We start from the raw sequence: 23,608 nt of genomic DNA, 5'->3' as shown, positions 1-23,608 counted from the left end.
CCAGCAGGAATCTGCTAGCGATAGCAAACTGTCGCCCTCCTGTGCCGGCTGTGCCCGCGCTGCTCTTCATCACGTTAAGGAGCAGACTGGAGTCTGACTTCGTGGTCTTACAGAGATCATTTGTCTCCCATCAGGGATCCGCTCTGCAAAGTGCTGATGGTGCAGCAGAGCACACGCCACACTGTGATCCAGTGTGTGTGAGTGCTGTTTCAGGTTCTACACAGCAGATAAGAAACCATTTAAATACAACACGCAGGGCAGTGGGAGTCAGAATAATGTGTCACACAGATCTCTATCCATTAATAACTAAACTAAATTAAAGTTTTTTGTAAGAAAACATTTGTCCTCCCATGATTTTCTGACAATAAAGTTGTCGTCAGACAGATGCTGGATTCACTGTTTCAGATGAAGCTCTGCTCTCAGTGTCTCAATCTATTTAAAACCAAGTGCTCACACTATTCACATCATTACACAGTGTGTTGTTTCTCACAGAGTCAATTAAACACGGTTCACAATGTAACAATCCCTATTTGAGCTAATGAAGCAGCTTCGTCTGCTGTAAGTAAAGTTCAGGTTTTTGACACTTTCCCAGAGGTGTTAATGATGTGGTCGAAATTTTATTATTTTTCATATATTCCAAAAGGTGCTTCTAATATTCTGCCAATTATATTTACATAGGAGAGGATACACCTGCTCCCCCCACATCTGCTCAGGTGACCAGTGACCACATCACCCAGCAGATCCAAATCAAAGTCCATCTCCTCACTCACAAATCCCTGCACAACCAGGCCCCCTCCTCCCTCACTGACATGCTCCATCACCACACTCCCTCCCCCCGCCTCCTCATCTCTGAGGACCACCTCCTCTCACCTTCACTCAGGACCAAGCACCAGTCCTAGAGTGACGGTGCGTTTTCCATCCCTCCCTCCAGATCAGAGACTGCACTGAACCGTTCACCTTTAAAACTCGACTTTTCAAAACTGCTTTTATTGTTGGACTATGACGTGTATCTTATATTTCAGTGTGTAATTATAATTCACTTTTACCTGCCTTCTGTTTTTTTGTTATCTGTAGTGTCTACTGTATCTGTAGAAATGGAGAAAAAATATTATTATAAAAAAATTATAAAAATAATTCTATATGTTTCTATATGTAATCAAGTACAACATCACCTTAAATGTGACCTCAGTGATGAACATCTGACTTTAACTCAAACTGAGCAGAATTTAGAACTGTGCTGCGGCAAAAGATACAAAGGCAACCATTTCTAACTTTCTAATTCTATAGCTGATTAAACACAGACGTTCCCACTCTTTAGAAGAAATCCTGACACATCATGACAGCAGTTGGTCATTTAGTTTAGTAGTTGGTCTAGTATGGATACATTTAACCCTATTTTTAATCCTAAATGTACCATAAGGTCGTCTGATCTCTTTTCGTTGAGTTTAAACATATTTTTGTTTATACAATCCTCCAAACAATATCTTGAATTCTTACAATATACACCATTAGAAGACTAGTTAACAGTCACACTGCCCAGCTTTTCACCTCAACAGTGAGATAAGTTACAAACAAAATAAGCACTGTCGTTTACCTAGACAATCTATGTAAGGGCCTAAAACATGAGAAACAAATTCAGAAGAGATGTTTTACTGGATATTTATTTCCATAACTGGAAAAGTCCTCTATATCTCCAGATTTTTGCAAGATGCCTGAGAACCCTGAGGTTTTGTATTTATTCTGTTCTCAGACTGCACAAAGACTTGCATTGTGTAATATTTTCTAACGATAATATGAAAAGTTACCTGGACTGTAGCCTGCAGAAGGTCTGGTCCTCACTCCCTGTCTCCTCCGGCCGGTTGCTTGGTTGAGATGAGCTCAGCCGGTCTCTGCTCAAACCTGAGCTGCAGTAATGTCATAAATTGTTGAGACAGTAGAAATGGAAAAAGCTTTTAACAATTGGTTTGCCACAGTAAAAGATCTGTGTGCATCCAAAAGTTATTGGTATCTAGATGTTAAAGAGTTTAGGAAAAAGAGGCTGTGGTCAGTGAGACGCTGATCAGTTTGATCAGCATCATAAACGGTCCGGTGCTGCTCCAACTTGATGTCAGATATTACAGCTGGAGCTGTTTGTTTGTGTGTGTTACACATTGAGTCCTTGAAGCCTGCTCTGCTCGAGCTCCACTGTGGCAAACAGTTCCACTCCAGCAGGAGGAGCACTCAGCTTTGACTGAGATGAGCCCCATTGGAATCCGATGGTGTGAACAGACGTGTGTAACCATTTCAAAGTACTTGAGCGACGTCATTTTCAGTTCCTGAAGACACCACCGCACTTCATGAACAGTCCAGGAAATTAAAGCCAACGTCCACACTTCACAAGGCACGGAGCGAAAGGAGGAACACAGTCCGATCAAATTAGAATAGAATCTTTATTTCAATTCTTTACAAATGCTCTTATTTCCCACAACATATAAATGCATCAAACCAACTCCAACTCTCACATTTCAAATGTACAGGAAGCTCATGAAAACTGTTACCCACATGAACACAATGCAGAGAGACGTTCACACCCATCAGAGGAATTTGAAATCCTATGATTTGTAATACAGTGGGGGGTTGCAGATGCAAAGAACGCAAGTCTATCTATAGATGAGATAGATGAGAGAAGTGGAACATTAACAAATAACAGGATTCATCACAGTTATGCCCTTAATGGAATTAAGAATGTTTCATTTCAAGCGTTATCTCTGTGGCAGATGTTTCAGACAACCAGCGGTTCTGACCACCACTGCTTTTCAATCACCGGGCCCTGCCCAGACAGATCGATGAGACAAGGCCATTGGAGACTCTTCAGCGACTGGAGTGGCCTCCACGCCCTAATTGGATGGAACATGAATGTTTTACTAAATAGCGGGCCTGTTTTCCTCATGCACAATCGATGCCTTGTTCTCTGCTGAGTTGCCCAGACGGCTCTAATCAAATAGCAAAGTCTGTCCTTGAAACTTCAGGATGATTGCACATATCCTGTGTAGAGCTGCTCCTGTTTGTCTGATACAGAGACACACTAGAGGACGTTGGAATTTAACAATGTTCGTGTATTACACAGAGTACAGGATCACTTCCAGATTCAGGTTGTGAAATGTGACTTTAAACAAATCAGGTTTAGAATCCGACTCTGTTCCCGACTCTGTTCCACATATTTATAAAACCAACATTCACTGTGTTATTTAACAGGCAGTCACTTGATGACATCACCGCAGCAGCATCGGTCTGATTAAGAATCACAGCCAAAGGGATTTTTGCAGCCCACAGCAGAACATACCCATCATGCATCTGTGTTAGTTAATGGACAGTCTGTTGTGTGTAGGAGGTAATAACTCCAGTTGATGCGGTTTTGTTGTGATGGAGGTGGATGGAGGTCGTGGGTTAATTAAATCCTCTTTAACTCACATTGATTCATATACTGAAAATCCACTTTTGACTCAACTCCCATCAATTATATGCAAGTTATTTGATGACCTGGAAAAGAAAAATCAATCTCTCTTGTGTCAGAGTGCTTCTCAATTAATACACACATGCACACGCAATCACCAAGATATGGACACTTTTGCTTAGAGCTACATTACTAGCTAAATTATGTGAAACACATCTCCACTTGATGCAACCATTAATCTTTAGAGATAGTTTTTCATGTGTACGCATCCATTCCGTTTCTTTTATCCTATTCAGATCAATCACGTCGATGTCGTCAGTGCAATCAGATTGAAAATAGTGCAGCGGTTTGTGTCTTTTTAAGACTTTCCCTCCAACATCCTGCCAAGATAAATTCTAAGAGGATTTGAAAGTTTATTTTCTAAAGTGCTTCTTTTTTTTTTGCTTCATACAATATGCCAAAAACTAATCTAGTAGTTTAAATTTGAACTATTAATAACTGGTTTGATTACTGTAATTCACACCAGCTCTGACTGTACAGAGGAAAATTAATGGTGGTTGATTCAAAGAAAAAATGTTCTCCACTCCCAGCCACTCCGTTCACTACAGTCCTCGGCTGGTCTCATTCACCAGGCGCGAGCCGTTGATCCCGCGGTGCGTGACGCGGCTGGGACGGACCAGCACGCCGCGGCCGGCTCCACAGGTGAAGTAGCGGCGGCCTCCCACAGACCCGTCGTTCTTGCCCCTGGGGCTTCGGAGCTCCAGCCCCAGCCAAAGGCCCGGGGCAAAATCGGCTGTGCCCAGGTAACGGATGAACGCCATCTCGTTGGCGCTGTTCAGCAGCACCTGCATGCCCACGTGGAGGCTGACCTGTCCATCGGGGCTGGCTGAGGGACTGGACCCTGCATGTCCTGGAGCCCCCCCACTGCTCCCACTGAGAGTGCTCCTGCGCCGTCGGTGAGGGTTGGAACGACTCCTTTTTTGAGATGAATTTTTGGAGCACATGGAAAATACAGCAAGAAAGATTAATGAGAGAAGGTATGCAGTGTGAAAGGACATATTATAATAAGTAGGGGATTCACGGGGGGTTCAGCGTTTGAGAGATTGATCTTCAATTCCATGTTCTCTTTCATTATAACCACAATCATGTACTAGCTAATTAAAAATGGGAGCCTTTTGCTGACTAATACCACTACCTCTCTTCTCATTATTGATTTGGCCACTGCTGCAGGGGATTAGGAAGCTGAAAGGCTTTGGAAGGGAGACATGTGAGGGATGTGCAGAAAAGAGACAAACCTGCTCACAGGACTTCTTCTGCTCGTCTCCTTTGGGGCGGCGATGGCCAATGAGGTGCTCAGACTGCGACGGATTGTTCCTGCACAGCGATCACAAGAGTCAAGCACTCCCATACAGATTCATGCATAAGCACTCACGGAATAATAAACCCAAAGACACACTTGAAATGAAGGCAGACCCCTCACCGCTGAATGGATGAGTGAGGCGTGAGGACGAGAGCTCCGAGAGGCAATCCACGGACCCATGGATCCTGGGAAGAAAATAGTGAAGGCACTTCATTCTCACCATATTAATATTCACTCAGATTTCTTTTCAACAAACTATTGTGCAAAACCCACTCTGTAACACTGAGTCTACACAAAAACACCTGTACTTCTTATTGATGTATCTGTAAGCTGATATGTGCTTATTTCAGATTCAGACTCTAGAAGCCACTAAGAGGTTGTTGTGGGGTGTGCGTGTGCACTTGTGTGTGTTTGGTTTGTTTTCACATTGACTTGTGATTGCTGCTGACAGGTGAAGTAGTATGAAGGAGAACCCAGACGCTGTGCTGGGGGGAATGAATGTGAGATTCTCCCTGACACAGGAAATCCATGTGCTCACTTGAGCCAGAGGGTCAATCATGAAACAAAACAAAAAAAGGAAAAGAGGACATAAATAAAGGATGAAAAGGAAACACATATGCTGACCTTTCAAAAAGCAGCTGCTATTTCATGGAATCAACTCAACTCAGCAGTGGTTTAACAGGTGCCACAAACGGTGAATAATGGTGAGAGCAAGGTAGAGTTGGTTTAAGGTATTATTAAGATGAAGCACATGTGGTAAAGGGAGGTTGGGAGAATGATCACATTGGGTAAAGGTGTACATTTTACCAGTAGTGAGTCAGACCTGGAGAATCTCAATAAAAGAAATATTTATTGTAGATAACAACTGCTCTCAACCTCGTGTGAGTAAACTCAAATATTTTACAGTTTGACCTCAATGAACAAGAGTATCAAACTGTAAAGTCAGAATTTTTTTAAGCTGCAACTTGAGCTGATCCTTCTTGTGAGAGATTTGGAAAAATGTACAGACAGCTGAATTAAAAAGACAAACCTAAAATATTAGAGTGAGAGAACGAAGGTCACTGAGTGTCTGTCACTGACCGACCACCATCAGCATCAGGCCATCCATAAAGATTTAACTGTCCTCTGCAGGCAGACTGGATTCAACATAAACTTGTTAGACTCCACTTTTGCTGAACTTTAATTTCCAGTCAGCTGCAGATATCATCCCAAGTAATTTTTCAAAATTCAAACTGGTACCTGTCATCTGTATTTGACCACCAACAAGTAAACCAACAAGTAAATCTCATGATGGGCCACATCTCTGACAGTGTGTTAATAATAACGGGAAGCAGTAAAAGGAAATGGGGTAAAAGAACCAAATATCGATTTATTTAATCGGTTGTTTTACATTTCAATAATAATCCTGAAATATGACCTACTGCAAGGACTGCAAAACTTGTTTTCATCAACAACACAACAATTACACACCCTGCAGCAATACACTGAATTGATTTAGAAACAAAAATAATTGTTGTTTTTTGGATATTGCTTAATTCACAGACAACTCTAATGTTTTCTGTTTCAACTGTACTCATCTACGGTCATAAAGAAATTCATATTTTCAGATCATAAGCAGGAACATTTTCCTCAAACTCAAGTCAAGGAGGAGACAGACTATCATTTACTGACGTTCATTTCCAAGAATCGGGACCGAAAAAAACATCCAAGCAAAATGTGTGCAGCTCATTTTCTGCTTTTTGACTCGGGGTACTGTAATTATATGTCTAGTTAGGAAACAGGAGCTTGAATACATGACCACGACAGATTACACACATCAGAGAGCTTTCTGAGAGGCTGATTAGACGTCTCAAGACACACGAGTACTTTGGTTGAGAGCGTCTTGTGAATGGAGCACTCACCAGTCTAATTTGGTCTCCATCTTTTTTCTCAAGTATTCAGAATTTTGCAAACACAAAACACTGCTCCACTATCACTTTCTAAAGGGAAGGTTATTAATCAGATGTTCAGAGGCTTGAACTTAAGTTCAAGTTTCACCAGAGAAAATATTCACTTTTACTAGTAAGTGAGTCCATGTACCCACTTAGAAAATCCTAGAAACAGCATTTTCTACTGTAACTGCAGTTACTAACATTACCTCTGTGAAGGAGCTTGTTAGATAGTTAGTTAATATAACACAAAAACTACTGAACAGATTTCTACAAAACCTCTGGATCAGAATCTGCATTAAGGATTTTTTTTCTTTAACATTTTAAGATTTATTTTACAACATTTTCAAGGATCTTGATGAAAATGAAATGAAAATCAGGCAAATTTAGAAACTCTGGGGACTATTCATTTGAAGGATATAAGGTCAATCTTTTACTTCGTTCCAGTCTTAATAACCCGGATAGTGATACATGGACAAGCAGATCTCAAGAAGCCATTAACATGAGACAATAACAAATTGCCACTTAACCCATTGACTTTTAGGTGAAAATGAAATAAATGTATAATTTCTGATTATTGTCAAATTAGTTTGTCTCAAAATGGAAAGGGTGTTAAGTATTTGTTTTGGCTAAAATAAACAATTAACATCAAATCTATAGTCTGGAACTTTGAACGATGCTGCTGAGGGTTAACACCAACTTTTACATGTCTACACCTCAAGTGAACATCAACAGCAGATTGTGTGTTGGGCTCTGAGAACGACAGACACACAAAACCATTTGAATCACTCCATGTCCAGCAGCCTGATTATTCTATGGATAATCCGGAGTTCATTCATACTGTTAACTCCTATTTTCTCAATGACCGTAACAGTACACAGACATTGAGTGAAGCAGCTGCTTATTTATCACTGTATTCGCTGCAAACATGACCAACAGGCAAACAACCTCATCATCTGCACATTATGTGCTATATCTTATTTGTAATCACAATAGTATAATATTAAATAAACCAAGTTTATACAGTGAGACATATCAATATATCTGTATCAATTTAAAACATTTTAAGCAACATCGAAGGTATTTTGTCACATTCTCTACCATATGTCCAGAATATAACCTCTTTCAACCTCTCTAACATACAGACATAACATTCACACACTCATTATGCATAAACCATATTTAAAAGCAGAAATAAAAGGCAGCCAGATCACCAGTAGGTGCCACATTAAATTGAGAAGTTACAGTGGGGCGACGTCCCCAGGCTTAATGTGTGAAAAGTCTGACTCCCATTAATCACCAGTACAGAGGAGGGCTGTTTGTTGCACAGTAGGCAAAATCAAATATGTCAACACTTGCACAAATGATGCTGTCAAAGGAGCTCATTAGTGCCATCAGATGTATTAATGAGGGCAATGAAATACAACCTCTGGGTTTTTAGGGCACTTGTCGAATTCTTTGAATCGAATCTGCTCTGAAATGTAAATAGAATTTCTTGTACATAGTTGTTTGACTAATTTGTTTTTGCTTCTGAGGTTAAGCACAACAATCTAAAAGGTGCCATTAATCATCAGTGGAAAATATAAGCTATTTTAAAAGGGCCTGCACTCACCTTTGAACACGAGATGGTGGAGCAAAGACACCATGTTTGGGTGGGCAGCTGAAGTACCTCACTCCTCCCACTGATCCATCATTCTTACCACTTGGCTTGTCCAGTTCAATGCCCAACCAGAGGCCTGGGAAGGGAAAGAGACACAGTCCAGAATCAGAGTCAAGGGGAAACTGAGGGGAAATCCCAGGTCAAATAAAAGAACATAAACTTGTGAAAATAATTCCACGCTTGGGAAATTCACTCATTACAGCAGCAGATAGTCAGAATGAAACAAGAGAACATGTGAAAGTATAAAAATACAATAAAATGTCAAATGAAATATTATATGCACAGAAATGTGCTTGAGTAAAACGCAGTAGTACAGTATGATTGCACAGGGATGTCTACTGTATATATGCAATATGTAAATATATAAGACATTGAAATAGATGTTTACATACATATGCATATATACAGTTTCAAGTATACAGGCATGATTTAAGATTGACTTAAAATTAATGGTGCAACTAAAAAAACTGATATTTCAGTCATGAGTAAATAAAGTATAGTCATTATTAGGAAACGATATATAATCAGATGTTAGACATTATATCGGCTGGATAGACGAGACAAACTGGACAGAGAAGCAGAAACAAGATACTGACTAAACAAATGGCTGGTTATGTTTCCAGCAACCTCTCTACATGGAAAGTTTGTAAATGTTGGAATAAGACTTTAAGTTCTGAATTCACTATGTTCAGATAAACTAACCCTACACTAAGTGTTTCTGTACAGTTCTCCATGTCAGCTGGTCTTGGGTCTGTACATGACATCCTATTAGATGGATACTATTAAAACAATTGTGCAGCTCTTTAACTTCCTGTCTCCGCCCTGTTAAATGATGTTACTCTTCTATATGAGGCAGAACGTGAGTTCAGGGAGTCCATCCCTCTGCTGGCATGGCTCAAACTAAACGTTATAAAGAAGTAATTAACTGTAGAGTGCTCAGCGAGCAGAGCTACACAGTCCTCAATGCACTGAGGCTGAGATAGCACTGATTAAAGAGGATCAAAGGAACTTAAAAGTGAAATCCCACATAGTCAGTGGTGTGTTATATATGAATACTTACTCATACATGACTGATGTCTGAGCAGAAGCACTTGCTGATTAATACTGTGAACTGTTTTCTGATTGGATTCTGCTCAGCAGGAGTTTCTCATATTTTTACACATTAGTATCAAGTTTTATATTAATAGATTTTAGGATTAATAAAGTTGATGATTCTTGCAACAAGAAGAACAGAGAGGGATTTTTGAGTTAGGTGTATCAAGTACAAACAAGTTTTACATTTAGAGCCTAAACTGCCTTCATTCATCCATTTCACTTCTTACGATTAATATTTCAACAAAATTCTATTAACGTTGAAGGTCAAGACATGTTTACATTCTTTTTTGTTGTTATTGGACAGTATTGACTCAGAGTTGTTTTATGTTCATGTATTTAAAGCATCAGAAAACTTTAATCCTGTAATGACAATGTTACATAAGCTGTGTAACCATCAACCATCCATATATATGGACAGAAATCACCAGATCAACAGTTTACTGCCCCATAACAATACCAGGATACATTTAGGGACACATTTAGGAAAACAGCAGTAATCATGATTCTTTGTGTGGGTCCTGGAAACAGCTAAGTTAGGACAAACATGAATAATTAAGAGGATAATGAATATTTTAAGTTTCTTTCTTATCTCAAGATGTTACACACTGACATGGCTGAACAGTTTGATCAACTCACATTAAAAACATGAACTTCAGCTAGTATGAAGGTGGGGAATCTGTGTCAATGCTTGTTTTTAAATTTATAATAATACTTTACATTTGACTTCCAAACAAAAGCTACAATGAAACAATGACAGGCATGAATTGGCCTTAATTAAATCGCTGTAGTTAAAATACCATCCACTCTTAACTTTGCATTGTTATGTTAAATCTGCTCAGTTTGGATATAATAAAGTTGAATACAATTTCGTCCACACTTCACAAGGAAATATTGTATCTACTGACCTGGAGCAAAGCTGGTCTTTCCATAAAACTGGACGACACCAGTTCTCTGACCCACCACCAGCACCCTCTCCCCCATACGCACCTCAGGACCCTCATACACAGAGCTACCTGCTGAGGGGGTTCGGCTTCGGACACCTGGGAGAAATGAACAAGGTCTTCTTCACTACTGGGATAATAATTTCCATCAGCCGGATTCAATTAGATCTGTATAATAATGTAAAATTCCTGACTGATATAATACAAGACACTATAAGGATTTTAAAATACACAGAAACATCTCTTTGAAATAATCTATCATTGACACAGAGACCATTTGAATTACAATTTGGAAACACATTCGTTTTTATCTTATTTACTCAGTGGAGGCATCCTCATAAGCTTCTCACTTGCCCTGCACAATTTTTTTACTTCTTTATTACTCTATTATCCTTTTATATATAATGACCAATTAAAAAGAAACAGAAACTAAATGATAGCAATCTTCATTAAATCATGGTAAAGATAATCCAGACCTGTGGCAGTCAGCACAGTGGTGCCAGAATAGGAACGCAGAGCCAGTGAGGGCGAGGTCCTGGGACTAGCACGCTCCCTCCTCTGCCTGGCAGGAAGGCGTTGCCGTGGCAGTGGACGAGGTCGGGCACCTGGCCCATGCCGAGAGTCCAGTGAAGAGGACGAAGAGGACAGAGAGCGGGAGAGAACACCTGTGGGGGAAATGACAGAGAATGAAGGGATGGAAAACATTGGAAAGAGGTAACTCAAGGAAACAACCTCTCTAAACAACTGAAGTGACTGAACAAGAAAACATGAAAAAGTTTTAATCAAAATCTAGTAATGTGAAGACGCCCACTTCACCAGATATATCATTCAATAAGGTGACGCAACTGCTGCATTAGGCTTCACATTGTTTGTGACCCTCACCGTGTCCCTCAATGCTGAATACTGAGGCCAACACGCTTCCATTCAGACTTACATCCGGGACTTTTAATTGAAATAATGGACTTCAGTCTATTTTCATTTTTCTATTCAATCCTTCTGAAAGAGACAGTGCCAATAGCACTCAGATCCAAACCACTGTTCTTTTTCAGAAGTCCAAGCTGCTGCGTCACCTCATTCTGAAGCCCATCACTAAAGAAGAGAGCTGGATCTGGCCGAGGTCCAACGTCAGGCCAACATTCTGATCTCCACCCAACACCAGGGATGAGATGAGGAGGGGTATGTCCAATTTCACTCTTTAAAAGCCATTTGGATGCAGGACCTCATTAAGCTTTAAACTTTCACAGGCCTTCACAGGCCATAAGTTCATTAAGTGCCCAACTCTTAGAGGTAATTGATTAAATCTGTTCCAAAGCTCTTTAAGAAGAAGAGAAGATTCAGCAACAAACTAATTAGGACACAGGCAGTGATGGACAGAAAACGTATCAACCTTTGCCAAAAATTGTTTTCAAATGTTTGTATTAGCTAATGAGCCTAGGGGGGGGGACAGCAATACACAGAAATAATAGATGGAGCTCCTGATTCTGTCGTTTCCTTTTGAGCTTTCCTCATTGCCTTGATTTATTACTGGAGTGGTGTGGGTTTGGCCCCACGCAAAATTAATATACAGTAAATTACAAAAATGGAGTATTTTCAGTTTGAGGACAAGATCTGGAATTCTGATTTAGCTCAGTGTTCACTTGTTGCTGAAACATATCATCTGTATCCAAATGCAGATGGAGATGGGAATTTTAATTTATCATCTGAATGATCCTTTAATTACCGATGCATTTCTGCAGGGTACAGAATGACATATGAAAATATGATACAGAAGCACTTTTTAATGCAGGAAAAGGCTCTGATGTTTCTGTTTAGCGACACACAGATGGATTATGATGCTGGATTCAACCATTAAGGTGCGTAATCATCATAGACAGATGGCGATTAGGAGTGTGTGGAACGAGGATCTGAACAATTTCCACAGTTTAAACTGAGGAGAGATTCTATTAAAAAATTGCAAAGCCACTTCCACACAACATGCTCTTCTTTATGTTCAGCTCAGCTGTAACTGCACTACCCGTCCCTGTCACTGAGCAGGACCAAGGTGAGGGGGGGGGGGGGGGGGGGTTCACACACAAATCAATACTCATCTTAGAACAGATCAGATGGCTGCATAAATAATGCATCTCCACAGTTCTGTATTGTTTGAAGTAGGAAAGTCAAAGTCTGCTTGAGCACTTACACTGGATAATCCAAGTGGAAATATTGTAAACATAGGTGGAGTGTTTGCATTTTGATCCAGCACTTATCTAGTATGAGTTGAAATGAAGTTGAGAGTAAATAAAGACAATTCAAAACGAGGGGATCTAAGAAGTAGTAGAAGTGCAGCATTCCCAAGAGTGGCCGATTTAACAGCAGAGAGAAAAAAAGCCACACTGAAAAGATAACACACAAAAGCAGGAAAGTGTAGAATAGCGAATAAAGGATGGCAGGGTATTGTTGAGTAGCAATGAAACAAGTGCTTCTGAGAGGCATTCTCTGCTGATTGTACCAAGACCATCTTCCTTTACCACAACACACAATGAGAGACAAAAACTGCTGAGACAAGCAGTTACACCAGCACAAAGGCCCCAATCACAGGATATTCAAACGGACTCCTATTTCTTTTTAAGAATCGTGGTGCCGACTCAAATGAAAATAACACAAAATAACTTGCAGAAGTGAACGTACCTACGTTAGTTTACAGTAACAGAATTTAAGTTCAACAAAATATTAGGAAAAATGTATCTGAGCAATCCCAAAAAAAAACATTTTCAAAACAGGATTGATTGATAGGATTTTGCCACATAAACTGTCTCCTATTAGGCTCAAGTCATTATTACATCACCTAAGTTCAAGCCTCTTATCGTGCTTCTAACAGGCTGTTGGAAATTCTCAAATCAGCTTAGTATTTATTGATTTCCATTTCAGTTCACATTTCGAGGCAGCTGGGAGACATTCCCCTCAGAGGCAAAGTTGTGGCTTTCCTTTCAACTCAAATAAGGAGACTCCATTCCGACTCAGAATACCAAACATTCTTGTCACTTGACCTTTAGCTCGCGGGGACTTCCTGACTCTATCTATCCCTTCCACATAGTGACGTTCCCATCAGGTGACAGACTGAATCAAGCAGTGGTGCTTTGTGAGCATTGTCTCTGTTCCTGCTGCCCTTTGAGGCCTGAGCTACAGTTGACACTCTCTGCGGTGTCTGTCTTTCCTGGTTAGCAGGAAGACACACCCCCACACTGACCCATCAGATCTATAGACTTATACGAGCCGGCCGTCTACACTGCTGATTTGAATTGACCCTGCAACACAGGTGGCTGGTAGAGTTATAGCTGTTAATGGTTGACGATGACCCTGAAAAGTGTTTAGCCATAAATAAGTTTAGTACCTGGGTTGTATGGCTGTGCCAACACACACACGCCATCACATGTAATGCGTGCCACACACTTGCACTGACACACACAAACACACACATACACACTCACACAGTTAGTGATGAATGGCTGCCAGGTTATTCAGCCGTCTATGCCCTAGTTATTAAACCCTGCTTAATTGGACTATCAATCACTGAATTCCATAGGCCACAATGGGGTCTGCTATTCCACTCACGTCCAGAACAATTGGCCTCCAAAACCCTTTGAATATTGCATCCCCACAACACAGCTATAAACCCCTAGAGGGCGCAAGAGCCAGGAAAAGCTACCAAGGCAGGGTTTCTACAACGTTCAAAAGGTGACTGGACTATATGATGAGACTTCATTAGTCGAGAGTTCAGGATATCATCCAAGGACTGTGAGAGCAAGGTCTTGTCAGCTAGCTAATTTATGCTTTGTCCTTTGGCATCAGTTCAGAGCTCACCCTTCAAAGCCTTCCAAGAAGATTAATACGAAAGCCTGGATGCAATAAGTCCTGCCATGCAGAGTCATGTGGCTCATCCAGACTAGGAAGGATGAGACGGTCTATTTTTGGTACAAAATAGCCATCAGTATGAGTCATGACTTCCCTGATGAACTCACCTATGGATTGACTCGGCCCCTCCATAGTGTGCTAAAAGCTCACTGTGTCAACACATGCCTCAATTTTGTCAGCTAGCATTCCCATATCGACTTGTGATATATCAGATAAATGCAACAGATGCAACAGACACGATGTTGTTTATTATTTTCAAAAACTAATTAGCAGATGATAAACATATTGCTGATAATCCACTGCATATTACAGATTATTACCGTTATCACTGTATTTTCCCTTATCTCACTTTTTAGTCAACATGAGCAGACAATGACATCTCTCTCAACTGTCTTTCAAAACAAAAGCCCCCCCCCCTTTAGATAGTTTTAGCAAACACAAAGTAGAGTACAAATTCAACTAGGAAACATTTAGAGATTTGGATAGGTATTATTTTAGTACCAATGCATACAGTGCATGTGGATACATGCTTTTGCTATTAATATTTATCTTTGCCAAGGAGTTTGTGTTTTCATCAATGTTTGTTTACCATTTAGCAGGATAACACAAAAACTGCTAAACCGATTTCCATGAGACTTGGTGGAAGGATGCGGTACGAGTTGGGAAATAACCTATTACATTTTGGTGAGTTTCCAACATTTTCAGTTAATTTAAATTTTCCTCTATAAAGGGGGCTGTACTAAATAACATTCTAATTTGATGTTTAAGATGACATTCATTTTATAGTAGAGAGACAAAGCAGAGAAAGATCACCAGAATATCTCACAGGATGAGGAGACTGTTATAATCAAGTTGGTGGAAAGGGCTATTACAAACAGCTTCTATCATTTTCAACATCCCTAGAGTAAGGAAGATATGAAAAAAAAAAATATTCACGGTTTCTATTGCTAAGCTCATGTCCCAAACCCCACAAGTGAGTGCGCTTGAATTATTTCTTTAACCAACAGGTTTTATAAGGAAGCCATCTCTGGGAATATTATTGTTCAAAAATGTCTGGTTTGTCAGAGTCACAGTTCTTTTGTTTCTTAGACAATGTGTGGTCTCCAATAACACAAGTTGGTTCTTCTTCAAGGAGCTGTACCTGTGATATGAGGAAACTCTTGCCAGTGTGACATCTTTTTCACCTGTGCTCACAAAAGTTCAAACACTTCTCTGGCCCCAAGGACCCACAGCCTATTCAGTCTCACTGCCTTTGTAGTCTGAGTTATGACTTGATCACTTTAAGTCATTTTTTATTTTAGGAAAGTTGTGCCAGTGCTCGCAGGCAAACCCATTATTTAGCCTCATGCTGACGTGCAATGTTTAGTGAACCTCATACAACCAGAATCATAGGGGATAGAGCCAGGTGGTGCGTTGGTCAATCAGCAGCAGCCCTCGGTTGTGTGATGTATCAGATGTTCCTTTTTACAGCTTGTTACCAAACATGTCAAAGGCAGATATCGATTACGCAGTAATATTAAAGGGATGGTTCACCCAGAGATGAAAATCACTCATTATCTACTCACCACTATGCCGATTGAAGGGTGGGTGAAGTGACTTCTGGAGTCTCAGGGGAAAACTTTGTTACAGCAGAATCCAATACAATTGAAGTCAATGTTGAGTTCTTCCATAGACATAATAAAACAAAAAAAAACCATAACATGTCTGTCTAATGTCTGTTTACCCCTGCAACTCCAAAATTGTTTGGTGGACTCAAACATCCCCTCATTGGCATTGGGATGGGTAGATAATGAGTAAATTTTCATTTCTGGGTGAACTTTCCCTTTAAGTGTTATAACCCGTTTGCCATTGTTCTTCACCTGCGTTTATCTTTGAGTTGATACGGGACAGGTCAATGCGTCGCAGGGGCCGTGTGGGTGTAGACGTCTTTGGGTTGCTGCTTTTATGTCTTTCCAAAGGTTTGCTTATCTTGGAAAGGGGAGCAAAGATTCCTGTCAAAAAAAGCATACGAAAACAATTTAAAAGAAACAAAAACTGAATACAGTCAAAACAGGCAAAGGGCAAAAATCTAATTAGATGAAATGCCACTGAAAATCTGACTGGACCAATTAAGGCTCGTAAAGTCAATAATTGTAGAGGACATTAATGGAGCTGGTGGGTGAATCAATGTGTTTGATCATTAGGTGCTTCTGGGTTGTGGTGTGACCTACCATGTTTGATCAGACAGGTGAAATACTGAACCCCTGCTACCGAGCCGTCGTTCTTCCCTTCTGGTTTGTCGAGCTCCACTCCCGCCCAGAGGCCTCCTGAGAACTCAGTGCTGCCACAGAATCGTAGGGTTCCAACCTGTTTACACACAAATATGCACAAAATATACAAAGTGCAAAAATAATCAGGCAAGCAGCAACAGAACTGTAGTGCACTGAGCATTGTGTAACGTTAAATGTTTAGTTGAGAAGTTAAGTATCATGCCACCAACTCGACGTCTTGTTAATGTTCACTTAAGCAGAAGAAGAGAAACAATTAAGGAAATCAGAGTTTAAACCATTAAACTGTGGCAGAAAATGCAGAACAGATAATAAGAGTTTTGATTAGCAGACCTTTTCAATGGCATAATGCAATTCTTACAATAACCTATTTATGGCTCATTCTTTTACTGTAAATATCTGACTTTGGAAGAATTAGAATTTTCTTATCATCTGCATGTCTCCCCAACTCGACATCTATTTCTTTCAAGATGTGTGGAGTGGAATGCTGGGCAAGCTTTAGCAATGTGGCTAATGCAAAACAAATGACAAGTAACAGGCACCCCCTACCACTAGGCTCTAACACCAGTAGTGTCATTTATGTATAAACAGTTCTCTTTCCAATCATTGACTACTATGAACCTACACACACATATCCTTACATTTTAAATTTAAAAGCAGTAAAGCCAGTGTTTACAGACAGTTGGAGCTGATTCAGACAAGCATCATGTTTCGTTTTCAGGTTCTTTAAATACTTACATTTCCTTAAAAGCATATGAAGGTTAATAAAACAATTTCACTATGTTAGGTCTTATGACCTTAAATTCAATTAAGCTGTACATCTTTGGGGCCCCATTTAAATGTAATAAACTCCTCACCCCTAAGAGTTTGAAAAGGCACTTCCTGATCTAATAAGAGTCAGTAGTCGGAATCTCTGTCATAAAACCTGTATCCAGCTCATCCCAAACATGTTCTACTGGCTGTGCTGCTCTGCTGTCATTTCCATAATTTTTTAGATGGCGGGATCGCCCAAAGGCAAATGATGTGGATGTGGATAACCCACATTAAACTAAGTATTCTAAAGCTTAAAAAAATGTTCACCAGACATTTGGGAGGATCCCAATTGGAGTTGGATGAACTTGAACATGTTCTGATAAATGCTGATGATATGCCAGAATGAACTGTTAGAAATAACCCTGAATGCTGGAAGGTTGCCAAAGCGGTGTTGCTTAGCAACTGGTAGCTATTCTTTTTTAGTTGAGGGCTGAAATAATAGTAGAATATTTTTAAAAGCATCTGTATTGGTTAAGGATAACCCAGCACATAGCTGTTGATAGGCTCAAAGTGTAATTCTTATTCTCTGTTGTGGTCAAATAAAGTTCAATAAAAAACAGAGAACAACTAAATATTTAAAGCACCTTTAAGCAAATGCCAATTAAAATGCCAAGTTACTATTTGTATACTGTGTGTACACCCGGGAGTGTGACCTCCCCCATTTATTGTCTTTGTAAGGATAACTAGAGAAAGTGTAAACATTTGGATATTTCGCTCTAGACCCCAGCTAACGTGACTCCAGCTTGTACAAGTGCTCCATCAAATACATCTGACTGGCTTTTTGTGCGATGGGAAACTGCTGAGGGATCATGTCCTTTGTTACTGAACTAGTGAATCCTTCTGGGGGACTTGGCTCCTGTACAGGGCTGTCGACTTGAAAAGCATAAGAATCTCAACACAACCTCCTTCATTCAAATTTCAAGTGGTTATCAAGCAAACAAACAACAAAATGGGAGATTGAGTCTGAGCGGTTCAGAGCTGGAACTTTCTACTTGATGGATACATGTGTTCACTGGTTGTGATTAACAGGGAACAGTTCTAAACAGGAAATATCAATAATTAACAGAAATAGTTTCTCCAGGGAAGACAACACTGAAAACATATCCACGATGAACTGGATATATCTATTCTTGTTTATATGATAAAACACTTTAAAATACCCAGTTTACAAGCGAAATGGGTCATTATGCAAACTTTAAACATAGCATGAGATTTACTGACTAGCATAAAAGGCTACAATTTGAAATTCCCCCCAAAAAAATGTTATGGCAATATTGATTATTAATTTGAAATAAATAATTTCTTATTCTCTATAACTATACATATATGATAAAAAAATATATCTTAAAACTTGTATCCCCTTATTCACTGACAGATAACTAGATATTTATTGTCCTATTTAAAAGTTGTTTGCCTGTGTACTTCACAGGTATTGAGTATTTGTTTTGAAAACATTGAGATCATTTTGAAAATAAAGCTAGACACAAAACCAAACTGATGGAAAATATGAGAATATAACAAAAGCTAAGAGACATTGGATGTGGTCTCATTCAGTCTGACCCATTTGAGTCTGAGTTAGTTTGAACAAAGACCCTGATCCAAGGTCAGTTTCGTATCCCTAAGACGCCGACTTCCTGTCTATCAAAGAACTGACTTGAAAAAATACTGCTGTTGGTTTATAAAGCACTGAAAGGTTTTAGGCCAAAATACATTGTTGATCTGCTGCTACGTTATGAAGCATCCAGACGCCTCAGGTTGTCTGGGACAGGCCTGCTTTCTGTCACCACATTCAAAACTAAACAGCAGGACAGGAGAAGCAGGACTCAGTCGTTTTCTGCTCCATGTTGCTGGAATAGAAAACTGCAGGTCTGTTCTTAACTTTCCTGTTTGCCACTGCCGTTGATTAAATCAAACAATAACAAATTTCCTAAACCGCATTGTTACTTTTTTACTTTATTATTTTATAATTTATTAGTGTATTTTTTATCCTGTATCAACACAGTAATTCCTTCTTAATGCGTCTTTTTAGTTTCTCTTATGTTGTGTTTAGAATTTTTCATGATTTCCTTTATAATTTATGTACAGCACTTTAAATTGCCTTGCTGCTGAAATGTAATGTACGAATACATTTTCCTTGTCTATTTTACATAATGCAGCCACATGCTATTGACTACAGCTCAAGTTCAAAGCACCTGTCACTCACTGCTGTGAAGAGACAGATTTATTCACGGAGTTTCTCCATTTAAATGGAGAAATGTTCACTCATTTGAATTCAGCTAATCATTAGGTCATAATTATAGTGCTGAGAAAGGTCGCTCTATTGTACCACTATGAGAGCAGCTGAAGAAAAGAAGGGCTATTTCAGGAAAATCTTCACGTAAGACTGAAACACTGTAAATGAAGAAACAATGAAGATAACTTTTAAACGCTCCTGCCCTTTGACAGTGACCTATCACACACCTTCTGTCCAGCTATCACCACACGGTCTCCTAGACGGATTCCCATGGTGGCGAGCTGTATCCTGGCCCTATCGGAGAGGGCGGGAGGGGTCTGGGTATGCAGAGTGAGGGGCAGCGGAGAGCTTGGTCTGGGTAAAGCCTTGCTCAGCAAGGATCGGAGCTCTTTGGCCACAGCGGCTGCATCTGCCATCTCCACGGGCATGTCAAGAGGGTCAGGCACCACCTCTGCAGGGCACTGTCCATTTTCATTCTGTGGGAGAAACCGAGGAAAGATCACAAAAAAACTATGACAAGCTGTTGCAACAAAGTGAATTTCATTCAGTATGCCAAATAAATGTTAAATAAATTAAACTTGGACTTTTGTCACTTCCGAACCAAGGAGGTTTGGCCTAACAGAATCTTTAATGTTATCTGAGGCAAAGAACAGGGAAGTTTATTCGAGCAGCTCAAAGAAACTGTAGACAAGTGTGAGTTGAGATGATCTGCAAAGGTGGGAGGAGATAGCTGCAGGAGTCTGACAGACAAGGGAGCTCATTTGGCACTATTGTGCTGGAGTAATTGGGGCACACTCTTTCTCCCCATCACCTCCAGCAGAGATATGAGTGGTCCTTGAAAACACATAAAGAAGCAGCTACCTTTCATTGCCAAGACGTGTTGTTCACATGTAACTTAAATATGTCAGCCAGCAGGAGCCTGAAAGAATCGCATTTTCTCTGATGAGCAGTCTTCTGAGATGCCAATTTCATGGAAGTACGATGACTCGGTCAAACAGCCATCCGACAGTTGAAATTGGATGTATGCATCGGTGTAGTATTAGTGTCAAGCGAATGTATACAAAGGGACAAAAAGGTGAGAGGTTTATTCAAATTAAGGGGGCGCATGATGAGTTCATGGTGTCTTGGATTTTGTGCTGAGAAAAGACATCTCAGAACCTCTCTGCTGCCACGGTTTTTATCAACAAGCGCAAACAACTATCAATGGAAATAGAACATTCCACAATTAAGGCAGGATGGGCTGTAAATTGTTTGTTTATCAGTCTGCGTTTATCTCTAGATGATCCTGAGTGATAGTATCTGTTGTCTACAGTTCAGTTCATTAAATCCCTGCAACCTTATAAGGGAAGTGCGGAGAGTAGTTTTATGTTAGGTAATCACCTTTTCCTTTATTAAATCCCACACAAATGACACGAGGCCGCAAAGAAGAATAAGACCAACACTACAGGCATCAGACCGGTCCATACGACTCTGTATTGTTTTGTTTAAGTGGGAGATGCCAGGTTACAGCAGCTCATCAATCCTGTTTGTTACAGCCTCTTTTTCAATTTTCTTTTAAGCAAAGGTAGCATGTCAGGTTTTATTACTGGAATCCATTGCGGTGTGAATGCTGGTGTCACATTTTACTATATCATACAAGAATTTATGACATGACAGAGTTGAAAAAAAGTGAAACAGCAACAGATTTATGGAGTCATAAATGGCCTTATCAACATTTCTTATTATTTATTTTTATCCGCACTGCACAAGTAAAAAGAAAACCCCACAGCCCCTGCTTCTGGCTGCAGATTCTAGGTGCTGTGTCTTCAGGATCTGCAGCGATCAGAAAACAATGTGATTTCCTGAAACAGTCTTTATTTGTGGAGCAGCTGACATGCGTCACTGTGAGTGGCTCTGCTGTTCAAGAGCGGTGATAGCAGTTATGTGACTGGGTGAGAGGGAATTCATCTATCACCGCGCTCAGATTTATATTCCACCTCAGTCGTTGCCATTTCGTGGTTAAAATAAGCCCAGTGTTAAACACAATTCAATTCAACAGCGCTTCAAACTGCAGGCTCCAAAATGACCATAGAATTGAATCAACACCTCTCAAACAGTTTCAACACAAACTGAACATTATGAAGTCGTCATGGAGGCAGAATTTATTGTAGCGCTGCTATATTAGACTGCATTCATTTGACCTTAGGTGTTCCTAATAAACTGCCACCTTAGTGTATAACCACCAATTTAAAAGTCCCGGAGATGTTTTCACTTTCCTGCACATTCTGTACCAATCTGAAACTGGAACAATCGAGTCAGCAACCTGCGACTGTTGGAAAGTATGACGTTGTCACAGCTATTAATCAGTAAGATACGTGATCAGGGAGGCATGAAAGGTCGCTTTTATTTTTCCATCCTCTTTACACTTTCCACTGCTCATATCCAAGGTTTGCTGTGATGTTAAAATGTTGACACTGGTATCATAATATCTATTCCACTGCCGGCCACCATCGCAATTCTTTAATGCAAATGACGTTAAAGATATGACATTGAGCATGTTAAAACTCAGTAATGTACACAAGCAGTACGTGTGTATATACTTTTGACAAAGGTGGCCAACAGTGATGCCATCTGCGCTGTTTTTCACTTCAAGGCAACATGTTCCAGTTCTGTGCTTTTTGAAGGGAACTGCCTTGAAGTAAACTAAATGTTATGAGCTTCATACACTTTGTTCACCTCTTCTCAAAAAGGATTACTGAGAGGAAAAAAGAAAAGCAACAGCAGAAGTTGTAAAAGCAGATGCAACACACGGCATCTCTGGAGCTAGTTGACATTAGCATAGACTTGATCAACCTTAAATAATAAAGCAGACAGAAAATAATCTTGGCTCTAAGGGAGATTATTTCCGATTGGCAAAGCAAGGAGAAGCTATTATCTCTATCCCAGAAAATATCTAAATATAGGGTTAAAAAATTCACATCAACGGAATGATTACACGCTCTCCAAGCCCTTTCATTTAGGTACTGAAAAATAAAGAACCACTGTACGCAACTGTGAGAGAGGGAATTATTAGATTATGGTGCGCAGTGCTTTGGTGACCTCCAGTGGAAGCACCATATCTTTTTACAGCATTAATGGAGAAAAAAAATGAAAAAAACTGTTAAATGCAAACAACAATACATTTTGGTACATAATAGGGACCAAACCTCCCGAAACAGGCTTCAAACTGAGAGGCAGAGATGAGACTGAGGATTGAGAAATACACAAACAGTACATGCAGTGTATTCAAAACATGTTTGAAAAATCTGTATTCAACCAACTGCCTATTTTGATGTTATTTACCAGCAGAGTCAGAAAATGCCACAGGCCAGGATATGTGCCGGCCAAAAACACTGCATATCTGAAATAAAATAAAAATGAGAGCCTGAGAGTGAAAGTGAAAAAGTGCAGTATTATGTTTTTATCCCAGCATTAGGACTTCTTCCCCATCAAATTGCCGTATTTCTGTAAAGCACTAAATAATGGATTTAGGAGACGTTGGGAAAATTGTGGGAGTGAATTTTCTACTTTCAATCAAGTTCTGACTGAAGACCTCTGTGAGAAAACACAGGGGGCGGAAGTAGTATCAGCAACTCCTACAGATGAAATCCAATACAATGGCTGTGAAACAAACAACTTTTATGAAGTTCAGAATGTTAAGTTTAGAAGGGATAAGAAAGACGCATATTCAATAACATGATTTTTCATGTTTTGACTGCAGTTTGTGTTGGTGCTGTGTGTGACTGCATAATAAAAATGTGAGATCAGAATGCTGAAATGATCACTCAAAGCAAGCTATTGATTTAACAAAACCATTCACTGTTTGCAGATTACTGCAAACAGTGTTAATTTCAATTTTCTCAACTTTGGTAATTTCAAGTACTTTAAGGACGAATACTTGTGCTCGAGGAAATTTAGTTTTTCTAACTGATAATATTATAATCTAAACAATTAAATTTATAACTGAAT

At 39.8% G+C, this 23,608-nt stretch overlaps 1 protein-coding gene across 1 annotated transcript in view; it reads right to left on the bottom strand.

Annotated features, from left to right (window-relative positions):
• Positions 1-2,410: 2,410 nt before the first annotated feature.
• The window catches only part of LOC133015569 (CAP-Gly domain-containing linker protein 4-like), a 33,101-nt gene continuing 11,903 nt past the window's right edge, over positions 2,411-23,608 (bottom strand). The window contains exons 7-15 of the mRNA XM_061082800.1: positions 19,849-20,097; positions 16,519-16,654; positions 16,168-16,299; positions 10,894-11,082; positions 10,382-10,516; positions 8,334-8,457; positions 4,914-4,978; positions 4,729-4,807; positions 2,411-4,408 (exon numbers count right to left, since the gene is read on the bottom strand). Of these exons, the coding sequence (XP_060938783.1) occupies positions 4,036-4,408; positions 4,729-4,807; positions 4,914-4,978; positions 8,334-8,457; positions 10,382-10,516; positions 10,894-11,082; positions 16,168-16,299; positions 16,519-16,654; positions 19,849-20,097 (1,482 nt within the window). The 3' untranslated portion in view covers positions 2,411-4,035. The remainder of the gene's footprint in view (positions 4,409-4,728; positions 4,808-4,913; positions 4,979-8,333; positions 8,458-10,381; positions 10,517-10,893; positions 11,083-16,167; positions 16,300-16,518; positions 16,655-19,848; positions 20,098-23,608) is intronic.

Source organism: Limanda limanda, chromosome 12, assembly GCF_963576545.1.
Source record: "Limanda limanda chromosome 12, fLimLim1.1, whole genome shotgun sequence".
Classification (NCBI taxonomy): domain Eukaryota; kingdom Metazoa; phylum Chordata; class Actinopteri; order Pleuronectiformes; family Pleuronectidae; genus Limanda; species Limanda limanda.
The sequence above is the reverse complement of the archived record's forward strand: the minus strand, read 5'-3'. Positions and strand labels throughout refer to the sequence as shown.